This window comes from Drosophila biarmipes, chromosome X (assembly GCF_025231255.1).
Source record: "Drosophila biarmipes strain raj3 chromosome X, RU_DBia_V1.1, whole genome shotgun sequence".
Classification (NCBI taxonomy): domain Eukaryota; kingdom Metazoa; phylum Arthropoda; class Insecta; order Diptera; family Drosophilidae; genus Drosophila; species Drosophila biarmipes.
Genome location: NC_066611.1, coordinates 13,691,901 through 13,706,276, shown reverse-complemented (window position 1 = coordinate 13,706,276; position 14,376 = coordinate 13,691,901). Strand labels below are relative to the sequence as shown.

Below are 14,376 nucleotides of genomic sequence, written 5' to 3'. Positions count from 1 at the left end.
TATATACGGAGAAGGAACTGGTCTCCAGGATGCAGTGCATCGAAAACCTGTCCAGGAGTGTACCTTAAAACATTCAACATAAAACATATAACTAACAACTTTAGTCATGTTTAATGTTAAAACTAAAATCTTAAAATTAAAAATTGTATTTAAAAAATTTATATACAACACGTAACATTAAACATAAAACATTTAACTAACATCTTAAGACATGTTAAATGTTTGATGTTGTAAAAATAAACTTTAATTATGCATTTATAAACTAATATTTAAATTTTACAATGGCCACGTCAGCGAAAATATTAATTACAAAATAATTTCTTCTGTGGGTGCTTATAATTCCCAACTAGTTCTAGCTCGAAAATGCATGACCTGTGGGCTATGGCCACTCCAACAGTCAGTTGACCGGAAGTTCCGTCGAGTGTTTGTGTGTGTGTGTTGGTGCTCTTGGACAGATCACTGGACAATATGGAGGTGCCACTAGGCTCCAGGATGCAGTGCATCGAGATCCTGACCAGGTATGAACCTTATTTAGGTGTTAGTGGAATATTTAAAGTCGCCACAATATATAAATCAACATGTAACATTCAACATACAGCATACAACATAAAACATAAAACATAAAACATTCAACATGTTACATTCAACATCTAACATTCAACATGTAACATTCAACATGTAACATACAACATGTAACATACAACATACAACATACAACATACAACATACAACATACAATATATGTTTAATGTTTTATGTTGTATAAATAACCTTGAACAATTACGTAATTGTTATGCAAATTTATAAAGTTTACAGTTGGCCACGTCATAATGCTAATAACAAATTGATCTCTTCTTCTTCTAGGTCTAGCTAAAAATGGATGCTATGGTCACTCGAAAAACCAGTTGACCGGAAGTTCCAGAGAATGATTGTGTGTGTGTGTGTGTTAGTGCTTTTGGAAAGATCACAGGATATGTATGGAGAGATATGGAGGTGTTGCAATGGTTACTGGATATAAATGCAGATTTCATCGCTCCAGAGCATCGAAAACTTCTTCAGGTATGTACCTTAGTGAATTAAGTATTTTAAGTTATCCCTTAAGCTAAACCAAGTACTTTGAATCAGAAAAGCCAAATAGGAACCATTATAGTTGAAAATCATTTAACGCTGCCAAGTTGATGCATTGTAATTTCTTGCCTCTATTTGCAATTATTTCTGTACACTAATGCAAACGTATCAGCGTTCAAAAATTGTCTAGAAATTGATCAGGAGTTTATTTATTATATCATTTTATAAGGATGTTCTATTATTTGGTTATCCTAATCATGTTGATGTTGTTAATGGACTCAAGACCTATGCAAATAAAGCTGTGCGAACCTCTGGGACAATAAAAAGCATTGGTTAATGTACACAAGTATATATTATATATTATTTAAGCTTAGGATGTGTGTATTAAAAGTGTATTTTGATATTTAGTATTAGGTGGGATATATCGAATAGTTGTTTTAAGAACTTGGGATCTGGATCTGTGTAATTTTCGGCTTGCCGAAATAAGTTTTCCTCCTTGTAAAAGTGCCATTTGCAACATTAAAAGGTTGAAACAGCTTTTGGCCTGAAACTAAATTTGGCTGCGCTACGATCAAAAGACGTAAAAAGTATATTTTTTTTTTTAGCTAAAATCTGAAATGGAATGTAACCCCTTAAAAAAATGGAAAAATGGGTCAAAAAATTAATTCTTCCAAAAATGATGCAGATCGTTAGGAAATTAAGCTAGCTTTTCAAAACAGTCGGTCTTTAAGCTGTACGCCTTGATTTGGCTGAGATACGATTAAAAAACCTAAAAAAGTATAGTTTTTTTTTGGCTAAAATCTGAAATTAAAAAAATCATCATGGGACCCCTTAAAAAAATGGAAAAATGGGTCAAAAAAATAATTCTTCCAAAAATGATGCAGATCGTTAGGAAATTAAGCTAGCTTTCCAAAACAGCCGGTCTTTTAGCTGTACGCCTTGATTTGGCTAAGCTACGATTAAAAAACCTAAAAAAGTATAGTTTTTTTTGGCTAAAATCTGAAATTAAAAAAATCATGATGGGACCCCTTAAAAATTGGAAAAAATACATTTTTTTCAAATAGGTTTCCAAAACAGTCGGTTTTTTAGCTGTACGCCTTGATTTGGCTGAGCTACGACTGAAAACCCGGAAAGAAATATCGTAGACTTGGCTTTAATCTGAAAATCTTATTTTTGACAAAAGTTTGAGTGCCGTAATTCAGGACTTTTATTCTATACTTTATGCGGTTTACTTACTCCAGGAAGTGCGTGATGTACTTGCGGCTGCAGTTCGACCAGCAAACCTGCAGGGTGTCCGCCCCGAAGGTGGGCGTCATGATGTGCACAATGGGACCCACTCGCGGATGGCAGCCAATCTTCGCGGTGTCGTGGAACATGCCAAAGCTGTGGGGAAAATAAATTGGTGAAATATGTGGGTACATGTTTAGTTGAACAAAAGACGAAGAGTTGAAGAGCCGAGCGTAGATACAAAGTTGCAAATTGTCGTTGGGGAAGTCCCCCTCATTCCATTTCCCCCCATGTCACTCTAAAACCTGAATATTTTAATAGAATAATAGCCAATTCGGAGCAAATCGTTGCTAACTCACACAAGCAGATATATCCGACGAAAAGCACATAAACAGCACCCAGCAAAACAAAAACAAACCACCTGTTTCTGCCGCCCAGGGAGATTCCGATTCCGGTCGGCTTACACAACCCATCGCCACTATATCTTGGCCGATCGGAGGGCTCGGACCCCGGGAGGGGGTGCGCTGAGTCAATCGCGGACGGAGCACGCTAGACTGACTGACGGCCCCTGGGAGGCACTCGGAGAAAAAAGGTGTCAGTGTAAGTAAGAAAATCTAATAATGTTTATACAGCCTTTTCAAAATGTTTGCAAATTCAAAAATCTTTTATCTTTTTAGTTTATTTTTGAACTTTATATCTTAGTTTTCTAAACTGCAAAATATCTCAAAAATTAAAAAATCTTTTATACAGCATTTTTTAAAAATTTGCAAATAAAGATAAAAATAAGTTTAAAGTTCGAAAGTAAATTAAAATTGCCTGATAAATGGAAATTTAAAAATCATTATTTTGAATAATTTTTTAATAATATTAATCTTCTTGTATGCTAAGCTAATATATATCTATTCTTTATGAAATAAGAAAATGTTTTTTGTTTTAAACTTTAAAAAAATAAATATTAAATCCATTCTATGTTTACTATTCATCTAACAAATAATAAACAGTAGCACTCTTAATATAAAAATTTCTGATTTTGGAATACAATATCTCATTTTAGAATTTATGGCCAATTTATATGGGTTTTTTCCCAGTGTATGCTGGCACAGAAGGCGGCCCACAGCCAGCCACTTGGAAACTGGAAAACCTGGCAGCCTGGCGCGATCATCGAGCGACCGACCCAATCCAAGCCAAGCCAAGCCAATCCGATCGGATCCATTCCGATCCAAATCCGCAGCTCCCCCGATAAGCCAGCGAAAACCGGACCCGGCTGTCGAATGGGTGTGAGGTGGAACGAGTCGGAGTGTCTGGGTGTGCCGATCGACTTCAATGCTGTGATCACCGTGAATCACTCGGTTCCAGGTAATTGCCGGCAGTAGATCATTTGCCCTTTTCAAGTATTGTGTAAGGGTCAATGGAAAATATGTTCGTAATTGTACCATAGAGTAGAGAAGCTGACGCAGCAGTTTTCCTAGTCATTAAATAACTTAATTCATCCTAAGTTGGGTAACTGAGAAGGCCTACTTTTCCATTAACTAGAACATAATCATTAAAAAACTCAATTCATCCTAGGTAAGGTAACTAGAGGGCTTACTCTTCCATTAACAAGAACAGAAGACTATAGTTTTCATTGCATACTTTTGGTTACCTTTATAAATTTTAATAGGAAACAAATTAAAAAAGCCACTTGACAAAAGCTACTTGATAAAAAAAAGCATACTAGAAATAAAAATAATCTTTTTTTTTGCAATAAAATTGTAAAATAAAGTAATCTGAAAATGACTAAATTAATTTAAATCTCTGATTATACTTTATAGATACTTTTTATTGCATACTTTTGGATTTCTTTGAAAATTATTTGATTATTATAAATTTATTAATATACGTTTTGGTTTTATAAAAGTGTGAAAAGGAATTTAAATGTATTTTCCTATAGGGTGTAGCAATATCTTTTTGATTGATGACCTAATAACTTATGGGATAATCTCGGGTGATAACAAAAATGAAGTTATACCTATCATTGCATTCTTTTAGATACCTTTGAAAATGGTTTATAAACTTTTTAATTAACAGAGTTTTTTCACCCCTATTTTATTTGATTTAGTGACTCCGAGATCACCGTGACTTGGAGGCCACCTCTGCCGTTCTCTTGGTGTCTCCAGCATTGCGCTCGACTAATTGAGTTTGAATCGAGCAGGAAGCAGGGGCACCGCGAGGTGATCCGATCGCGAGTGTATCTGAATGCAAATCTGAGTATGCCATATGCAACGCAGGCGATCATTGTCGCAGAAAAGCACACGCAGGTGTCAAAGCATCCGTCGCGTCCACTTAGCCGCCTCGCTGGAGCTGGAAACCAGGTAAACCGTGCTCTTGGTTGTATCTCGTAGTCACTTTTTTTTTTTGTTTGTATCTCTCTGGCGATTCATTCATTAAACGAATTGGGCTGGCCATAAATCTTGGCCAGTGGATCGGACTGGGGATGGGGATCGGAAATCGGATTGGATCGCAGCGCGTGGGGCAAGTGTGTTCGTGTGTTTGTTGCTGTTGGCCAACGTCTGGCGCCGCAGGTGGCAATGCAAATCGCTGCCGGCTACCTGTCTACGTTGCCCGGCCCAACACTTAAACTTCATTCAAAGATCACAACTGGTCGGGCAGAGTTGAGAAAAAACGAGTAATTTAAATACAGAATTTATCTAGTTGAGTTCCAAAAGCATGCTTTTATATAATTTCAGTTAAGATGGTTTTAATGAAAGATTGTTTAATATGACTCCCATAACTTCCTAAGTACTGCCTTAAGAACTGGAATTCTTTCAATTCGGTTTGATAATGTTCTAATCAATAAATAATGCCCCGAAAATCCCCCAAAATATAAACACTATAGATGGTATTTACTATTATGTGACTAGCTTACTTGTGCCCCAGTTCATGGGTTATGGTGTGGGAGAGCATGATGCCATTGTCCTCGTTGACGCTGCAGGATTGCTTCGGCTTGCACATGCCACCCACGTTGGCCAGGCCCAGGGTCCTGCGGATAAATCGGATATAGTTTCGGAACCCCTATGCCATCGTTATCTACCTTCCCCACAAGCACTCACATGCAGTTGTTGGCGCAGATGTTCTTGCGCGTGATGAGGATGGCCACGTCGTGATGGTGGGGGTCCTTCTCGCTGCCCTTGTTCAACTTGTGCTGCCAACTTCGAAGGTTTTATGGGAAATAATTGTGTTGCAAATAAAAAAAATATTTTAAAATTAAATATAATAATATAAAACAATATAATAGTTGTGTGGAAACATAATATAAAAGAGTGCTTTAAAAATCCGCAAAGGTGTTCAAGTTCTTTGGGAAACATAATATATAACATATCTTTAGGAATGTTCCAGTACTTGAAAAAATATTATAAAATTTATCTTTAAAAACATTAAGTTATTAAGTTCTTTAGTAAACCATTAAACTTCTTTCTAAACCTTAGTATATATTATATCTTAAAAGATCCTCAAAGATCTGCAAGTCTTTGAGAAACATAATATACAACATATCTTTAAAATTCCCAAAAGAACTTCAAGATCTTTAGAAAACTTCATATACCACAGTTCTTAAAAAGTTCCCAAAAGAAACCTAACTCCCATTTAACACTAGAAAACCCACCTGCAGAACCGATCCAAGTTCTTCTGTGCGTTCTGGGTGAGATTCAGCTGGAGCTGGGACTCCTCCTCGTCCAGCTGGATGATGCGCACCACCACGATCTCGATGGAGTTGCCGATGCTGGGATCCTTGTAGAGGGCGGACACCATGTTCATGATGGTCAGCAGGTAGCCGTTGAGGTCCTTGTGAAAGGCCGACATGGTGGCATCGGCCACGATCAGGGTCTCCACGTGCCGCGGACTGCTGATGGACCGCCGTCGCCTGGGCGGGACCGCCAGGTGCGGCTGGTCCTGCTCCGTTTGGAACTGCGTCTCGTACTTGAACTTGGTGTGCGGCACCCGGTGGCTCTTCTGCTGCTGCTGCTGCTGCTGCTGATGACGACGCTGGTACTTGTGCTTGTGGTGCCGCCTGATCTGGCGACCGCCCTGGATCTTCACCTTGCCCCTGGCCTGCCACTCCAGCCGCGTCTCCATGCGCCGGCGGGGCTCCCGGGTGCCGCAGTTGCTGACCTCCGCTCCGGAGCCCGAGCCGCCGCCCCGCTTGCGCTTGTTCTTGTTGCGCTTTCTCGCAGCATGCTATGGGATCAATATCGATGGGGCATGAAAACTGCAAGGCACTGGATGAACCAACTCACCTTGGGCCTCACCGAGGAGCGCTGGAAGACCACGTGCGGATGACCGTTGGCCGGATGCGGCTCGTGTTGCTTGGAGGGCTCGATGAAGTACTCATTGCTGGACGTCCGGATGTGACCCACCTGGGCAAATTTAAAGAAATAACAACATTGAAGGAGTTGGACCCTTTTCGTTCTACTCACCAGTCCGGAGCAGGTGGAGATGGCCACATTGGTGACCGTATGACCCCGCACCTTGCCGTGGAAGTGGCAGTTGAGGTGGCGCGGGGTCAATGGTGACCGCGTGCGCAGATCCCGCCGATGGCGCTCCACCACCAAATGGGGGGCCAGGAAGTAGCTGTGCGCCGTGAGCTCCAGATGCAGTGTCTCATTGGCCAGCGGCACCTGGAGGTGCAGGTCCACCGGCTCTTCAGCCTGCTCCGAGCCCAAACTACGCCTCTGGCGATGCCGCCTATGGTCACGATCGTGCGCGAAGTCCAGCGAGTGGGTCATGAACGCCCCATCGGGGTGGACTCGGCGTGGCACCACCAGCTGCCCCTCACCCGCCACCAGTTCGTCGGAATGGAGGCCGAAAAGGGGGACAGCTCCGCCTCCTCCTCCTCCGTGTGTTTCCACCACCAGAAAAAAGAAGATTACTAGGCCCAACCAACGAGTTCTGATCCACATCCTATTGCTTTCCATGACCATGACCCGATCCTGATGCTGATCCCGATCCCGATCCCGATCCCGATCCCGATCCCTTTTCCGATCCTTAACCACAGCCCTAGCCGTTGTCCAGCCGTTGTCTCAGCAGCATGGCAGCGGTCGCATACTACGGATCTTGGGCTGGTCAAGATCAGCTCTGGTTGAAGAAAAGATATATAAAAGATTTGCAAATATTATCTCAGTTCAGAAATTAGTAAAAATATATAAATAATAAATATATAAATAAAATATCTGCTTATTGAATTCAAAGTAACATTTTATCTAAAATGTATCCAATTGCTTAACTTTATTTATTTGAATCATAAAATAAAATACTTAATTACATGATAAAAGTTTTAAAGATTTAAATAAGCTATGATATAAAAAAAAATATATAAAAGGTTTGCAAATATAATCTCAGTTTAGAAATTAGTTAGTAAAAATAAATATCTGCATATGGAATTCAAAGTAACATTTTATTTAATATGTATCCAATTGCTTAAAGTTTTAAAGATTTAAATAAGCTATGGTTTTTAAAATGAATATTTGAAAATTTTATTATTTTTATATTTATTCCTTAGTTCCTTCATAAAAATATTTTAAAATTGTAACAAGCAACTTATTAAGATAATTTATTAGGAATTTTTATGACCTACAATTTTTAAAATGAATATTGCAAAATTAAAATTTTTTATTTTTAATTTGTTATAATAATTTTCTAAAAAATTTTAAAAACAAAATATGCTTCTTTGACCATTTTGTATTTATCTAAAAGGGCTTCCCTTGAACGATCTTTAAAATCCCAAAAATTACCATACAATCAATAAAATTCTAACTAAATTTAAAAATGTTTAAATATATTTTACTTTAATATCAAAAAGTGGGTTAAAAGTAAGTTATTTTTTATTTTGAATTATGCCATATTTTAACCAGTCATTCCCTTCCGTTTTCAGTAGCAAATTAGCGATTATTTATGACGCCAAGTGCCTCAGTTTTCGAGTGGTAATGGGGCAATCAATCTCTGAAGTACTGTGCCTATTTTGCGGTTCCCCCTTTTTGCCTATCATTGTGGTTTCTCCGCCGACCTGGCGCCATCCAGCCCACAACCTGTTGTTCTGGCCAGCCAATCCAATCGAATCGCAGCCCATCCGGCCGATTTGGGCTGGGACTAACCTCTGGCCATAAAAAGAAAGAGACCACTGGCAGATATAATAAATAAAGGGTGATTTGCTCTGGGCTTTTAGCAGAAACACTTTCGAGATGGCACAGAGACAACGGTTGGGCGAAGAGCAAAAAAACATAGACAATAAAGCCACGGGCCATAAAATTAAGCAAATTTTTTTCCGAGCGCGGCTCTTCAAAGACAGCAACAACCAAAACAATAAAGACAGCAACAAAAAAGCACTGGCTAGTCAGTATCAAAGCAACTCGACAACTTAATTATTCAAAAGATTGACGCACTCTTATCACGATCACGATTTGTAATTTATGATAAATGTTGGCAATTCCATTAATAAAATTAAACAAAAGCTCATTAGCTTCAAAAGCCGATTTGCGATCGAGGCAAGAGCAGGAGATCGCACTCCTTGTCACTTTCGAAATTTGCATACCCTGAAAATGGATTCATTTTTCGGAAGATCTTTGGGAATGGATTAAAAATTATTACCTCGGCATTGGCAGGTTTTCTGCGAAATGACACACACTTTGGGAAATACCAGCTCAACGAAAAACCGCCATTGATTCATACCATAGAAATTAACTAATTTTGTTCTGCGTCCATCAGAATTGTCGAAAAATACACACACTTTAAAAGGCAAATATTAGGATTATTTTAGGAAAGTAAAAAATAATATTTATAAATATAAATTATAAATTATAAAATAATAATTAAAAAAAAATAAAAAAAATAATATATATGAATCAATGAATCAATTACAGTTCATAACAATTATCTTATCATATTTTCTTTTAAGTTCATTTTGGAAATTAAAATAAATAATAAATAAAAAAAATACAAAATAATAATAATAAGTTCATGTTTAATACGTTTTTTATCTTAAAAACTTTATTTAATTTTTTGAACGCGTTAAAGATAAAAAAATTTGATATTTTAAATTTAAGCAAGAGTTTTGTTGTGTAAAATATTTAGAAACAAAGAAGATATTAAGATATTAATAAATTACAATTACTTAAAATTAACTCATCATATTTTCTTTTAAGTTCAGAAATTAAAAAGAACAAATATCCATCTCTAAATAAATAATAAAAAAAAAAATAATAATAATAAGTTCATACTTATTTCTTTTTTAATTTCATAACCATTTTTTAATTTTTTGAACGCGTTAAAAATAAGAAAGAAAGATATTCTAAATTTAAGTATAAAAAAATATATTTAATGCAGATTTGTAAAATATTTGTATTGAGTATTTATCTCACTTAAATAAAAATGGTTCATCTTTATTTCTAAAAATACGATTTTTTTTTTTTGCTAAAAAATATATTTTTTCAATATACAAAAAAAATCCAAAATAATCGAAGTTCGATAGTACCCCACCGATATCAGAAAGAGCACTTATCGAACGCCAATGACCTTGGAGATGGCGCCTGAGGCGCAGGTGCCGTTCTTTATTCCGAATTCGATGCGAACCCATCATGGCCATAATGATGGCAATAAAATATGCGCTTAAATATTGGATATACCCGAAATTCCCACTCGCCACGAGCATTCCTGTTTCGATATTTATGCGCTGGATCTAATTCGAGTCGCGGCGGCGAAACTTGAAAGACTTCCCAGCTAAATTAGCAAGCGCCACATGATCGTATATTAAAATGTGGCCATTGTCCATCCGTCCGCTTGTCCGCTTGTCCGCCTCTCCGTTGTCCGTCCCATTATGCTGCAGTGCCTCCCGGTCCGCCGGTTCGGCGCTGGACTGGTGGATGCCAGTAGGCGCCACTCTTAATTATCAATCAATCAATCACTGCCGCCCGACGGCTCCCTCCATTAAATGTCAGCCAATTGATTGCAGACTGTCTGCCACTCCCCTCGCTTCCCCGTCCGATCGAGATATATATATATCCACCTCGTGGCCCCCATTTTCCTCCTCTTCAAGCCTCACTGGGTGCATTTTGATTGGAAAACGTTGGGAGAACAGGACGAACACTCCTTTTGGTGTTTAACATCGATCATCAAAATATTTCAAAAAACCATTTAAGATAACAAAAAAAATCATAAGTAATCGGATATGCTATCGATATTATATCGATATAGACTCCTGATAACTTATTCTAACTCTTCGTATTTTCTTACTAACTATTGTATTTCTTTCCCTTTAAACAAAAATTCTCAATAAAATTGATAGTTATAATATGTTTTTATAATCTTAAATTTCGTAATCTAAGAGACCTTAATATATCAAAAATTTATATGTGTCAATGTATGTCTAGACCAATTTGATAAAGATTTTTATGTGCTTTAAAGGTACTTCCCCTTACTCCAAAAACCCAAAAGCTTATATTGAATAACTTATCATATATTTAATGGGGGCCCTCACTCAGAAGAGCGAGGGGTGTACTATGCAATCGAAATTCTCGGAAATGTCCCCAACAAATCCCGCATGATCTCATGTGATTTCGAGACGTTGCCCATATTAAACGCTTTCATTTTGGAAATTTCACTTCAATTAAATCTTAACTTTTTTCTTCAGTCCCTCCTCCGCACTAAATCCACCGAAACTTCCCAATTTCTATACTATTCCTACGTTGGCGTTTTATTATTTCGTCTTTTGGGCGATTTTCAACATTTATCACGAGATTTGTCACCTCTGGTTTTTGGTCAAGCCAACCATCGATCATGGGTGACGAATATTTATGCTAATGAAAGGCCAAATCAAGATCGGATACACGTACTCCTCCTCCCCTTTCCTGGCGGCCAAGACCACATGTATGAGAAGAGAAAAAAAGCACAAAAAATACCCTCTGGCTGGCGAATTTCCGATTTCACTTTGTGGAGGCCTCCAGCCGAGAGGCGAAGCAATTTGTACGCCCACCAGTTGGCCAGATCGGATCCATGATCCCAGTATTTAAGACACTCGGTTCCCAGTGCACACAGCCCACCGAGCACCGAGTCCCAGACTTTGGATTCAGACTAGGCCACAGACCGGACCGAAATGGATCGGAGTTGGATGTGGAGTTTGTGTTTCGGGGGCACTCGGGGCCTGGGGATCCGAGTGGATTGGCTGGAAGCTCCATTGATATGTCTTGCCATTCATGCATTGTAGTTTCATTGAGAAACTCAGGCAAACGCACATGGAGCTGGCACACGGTTTCGGTTTTTCAATACCCTGTAGAAGGAGTATAGCCGACTAAGGGTAGGTAGGATTTTCCAAAGATTTGGTGTATTTTTGACTTTTTAAATAGGAATAGTCAATGTGTTCAGAATCTGATATATTTGCAAACTCTACTTTAATAATTTTTTTATAAGTTTTTAGTAAATATCTTAAAAAACTAAAAAATATATATAATATATATTATATATATTAAAATACCATCTTAGTAGTATATTTAAAATATTTCAGTATATTGGCATTATAAGGCGGAGGGATTGTAAATGGTTTTTCAATATCTTGAAACTTTCAAAATCTTTATAATGTATATAGGTACATTGTACATAGTACTCGGATTATAGATTTAGAAACTTTTGAAAATGGTATTCTAAAAAACATTTTAAAGTTGCAGTTTCTTTTTTTTATAAGCATAAAATCATCATAATCTGTGTGATATAGTACATATATATAATATAAGGATTTTTTTAAGTCACAATGTTTTCTAAATGGTCTGTTAAAAAAAATTCCAATACTATGAAGGATTGTAACTTGTTTTCAAAACCAAGTTTTTGAGAATTTATTGGCTTTATAAAAAAGTAAGAAAATTTATTTTATTCTGTAAGTTTTTATGGTAAATTATTAAAGTATTTTCTGGTGGTTTTTATTGTAAAACATTAATGGACAAATTCCGGGGTATCAAAGGTTCGTATGGCCCACCTTCCTTGCTCGTTTCTTTTTCATTTATGGCGTTTTTTTATGAATGAAATGAAGCTTTTCACGTAAAACGACGATTCCATATAGCTCGCTCGGCTATGGTTGGGTTGGCTGGGTTCCCCGATGGCCCCGGTCTCTGAGCCCCGAACCCAACCCCCCTGCGATAATTTCGCGGCCCCGCCCTCGCCGGATCGCACGTTACTCCGATGTTTTCGCTCCCATATCTCGGGGCACATTTGAATCTCTATGGCTTCGCTCGCATGTGGGCCGAAAATGTATTTTTATGGCAACGTCGTTCGATTTATTATTTCATTTGTTTGCTGTTTGTGTTATTAGCGAGTACACACATGTCCGATGGTCCGGGCCAGAGGGTTTAACTCGCCTTTTTGCACTGCCATTTCTTGGGGATGTTCTGGCCGTTCTTGTGTTTTTTTATGGACCGACGACGTATCGCATGGGCCAACTGGTGGCGGCCAAAATACCCCATACAAAATACCACAAAGCAAATCATTTAATTTCAGTTTATTTGTCATGACATTGTTGCCATCTCGTCGCTTGTGACCATACATGACTGGATTTATTTTTACCCTTTTTGGGAGTCGTATTTTATTTTTTGTTTTTTTCGCCTCTGTCTCTGAGATAAAAGTGTGTGTTTTTATTTTTTCTTCGTTTTTTTTTTTTTTTTTTCTTCTTTTTTGGTGTTGTCGCCATGCTGAGATCACACAGGAAATTGACTGGGGCACGAAAAAAGGCAGAGGAAGTGGGAATAGCAAAAGCCCTAAAAGTCATAGATCGATGGTGTTGATATGATAGCAAAGTACAAATAGACGGGGGCGTCTCAATGATCATTTAGCCTGCTGTTTATGGGACTCACTTATCTATGATCTTTCGTTTAGTGATCATTCTTTTGCAATTATTAGATATTTTAGGGGGTTTATATAGATAGATGAGGGCGCCTTATAAGGATACCAAATGTTTCAAAACAGTCAAATTCTTGCTTAAATTTGTAGCTTTCTTTTAACTAACTTTGATATGAGATCACTATTATATTTAACAAATGTTATATGTTAAGTCTTAAATATATAACTTAACATATAACATTTGTTAAATATAATAGTGATCTTCTGTAAAATTAAACCAAGTAATGTTTGGATCTACTAAAAATTTAGTTTTTATTTTTAAGAAATGATAATGAATAATATTCTAAAAAATTGTAAACACATAAATAAATAAAAGAAGTAAGTAATATTTTATTTAACAAATATTAAAAGAAATAACCTCTCAAATAATTATTAAAAATATTAAAGATAAGATAAAAAAAAAACGATTATTACTTCAAAAACTTAGCCCCTAAGACATCTTCTCAGATTACCATAAATATTTTTAAAAATATATCTCAAAAAAATATTAGGTGGCATAATTTATAAAAAATTCACCATTATATTTAGCCCACAACAAAGCCAGCCTCAAAATACGTATCTCGAAGATACATCGCATTCTTCGGATGCCCCGACTCACCGATTCCGAATTCGAACTGGAATATCCAATTCCGAAAGGCGCCGTTGGTGAAGCCCGCAAATATTTCAACCGCAAATAAAAGCAAAAGCCCGACGGCAGCAGTTTAGCTTTAGTTTTTTCTTATTTTAGAGGCGGCGATTATAACGCCAGGTAGGAGAACAACCCCAGACCAGACAGCCGCTCTTTCACAACAATGGCCGAAGATTTCACAAGTCGCGAACTTCGGTTCACTTTGGTTCACAGGTAAAAAAAGAAATGCCCGAGCGGGGCGGAAAAAGCGCCTTTTTCCAAACACCGATGCTACGTTTCGGATCAGTAGCACTCACTCATAGGCATGCGCACGGGCTCTGCACTCCCATTTCCTTTAAACACACGCAATATGATATTCCCTGGGCTCGGGGAACAAGTCTGCGCAGAGGCTGTGCGAAACCAAATCAATATATCATAGGATCCACACTTTCTTCGGCGGACCCAGTTCTTTCCGGCGTCGTATCGGATATATCGAGGCTCCCCGCAGATATTTTCTAAAGCACTCTCTGCGCGAAGCGAGGCAGCACAAGCAGCGCGGGCGAAAA

General features: G+C 37.8%; 1 protein-coding gene and 1 long non-coding RNA gene across 4 annotated transcripts in view; one reads left to right on the top strand and one right to left on the bottom strand.

Annotated features, from left to right (window-relative positions):
- The window catches only part of LOC108025709 (A disintegrin and metalloproteinase with thrombospondin motifs 7), an 18,088-nt gene extending 3,712 nt beyond the window's left edge, over nucleotides 1-14,376 (bottom strand). For all 3 annotated transcript variants that reach the window (XM_050885101.1, XM_017096260.3, XM_017096261.3), the window contains exons 1-7: nucleotides 13,802-14,376; nucleotides 6,747-7,404; nucleotides 6,567-6,686; nucleotides 5,936-6,507; nucleotides 5,385-5,483; nucleotides 5,201-5,314; nucleotides 2,305-2,451 (exon numbers count right to left, since the gene is read on the bottom strand). In XM_050885101.1, coding sequence (XP_050741058.1) covers nucleotides 2,305-2,451; nucleotides 5,201-5,314; nucleotides 5,385-5,483; nucleotides 5,936-6,507; nucleotides 6,567-6,686; nucleotides 6,747-7,250 — 1,556 coding nt within the window. In that variant the 5' untranslated portion in view covers nucleotides 7,251-7,404; nucleotides 13,802-14,376. The remainder of the gene's footprint in view (nucleotides 1-2,304; nucleotides 2,452-5,200; nucleotides 5,315-5,384; nucleotides 5,484-5,935; nucleotides 6,508-6,566; nucleotides 6,687-6,746; nucleotides 7,405-13,801) is intronic.
- Nucleotides 417-5,034, top strand: LOC127010700 (uncharacterized). Its single transcript, XR_007763421.1, has 5 exons — nucleotides 417-518; nucleotides 865-1,059; nucleotides 2,310-2,895; nucleotides 3,350-3,651; nucleotides 4,394-5,034. It is a non-coding gene; the product is annotated as an uncharacterized LOC127010700 (long non-coding RNA).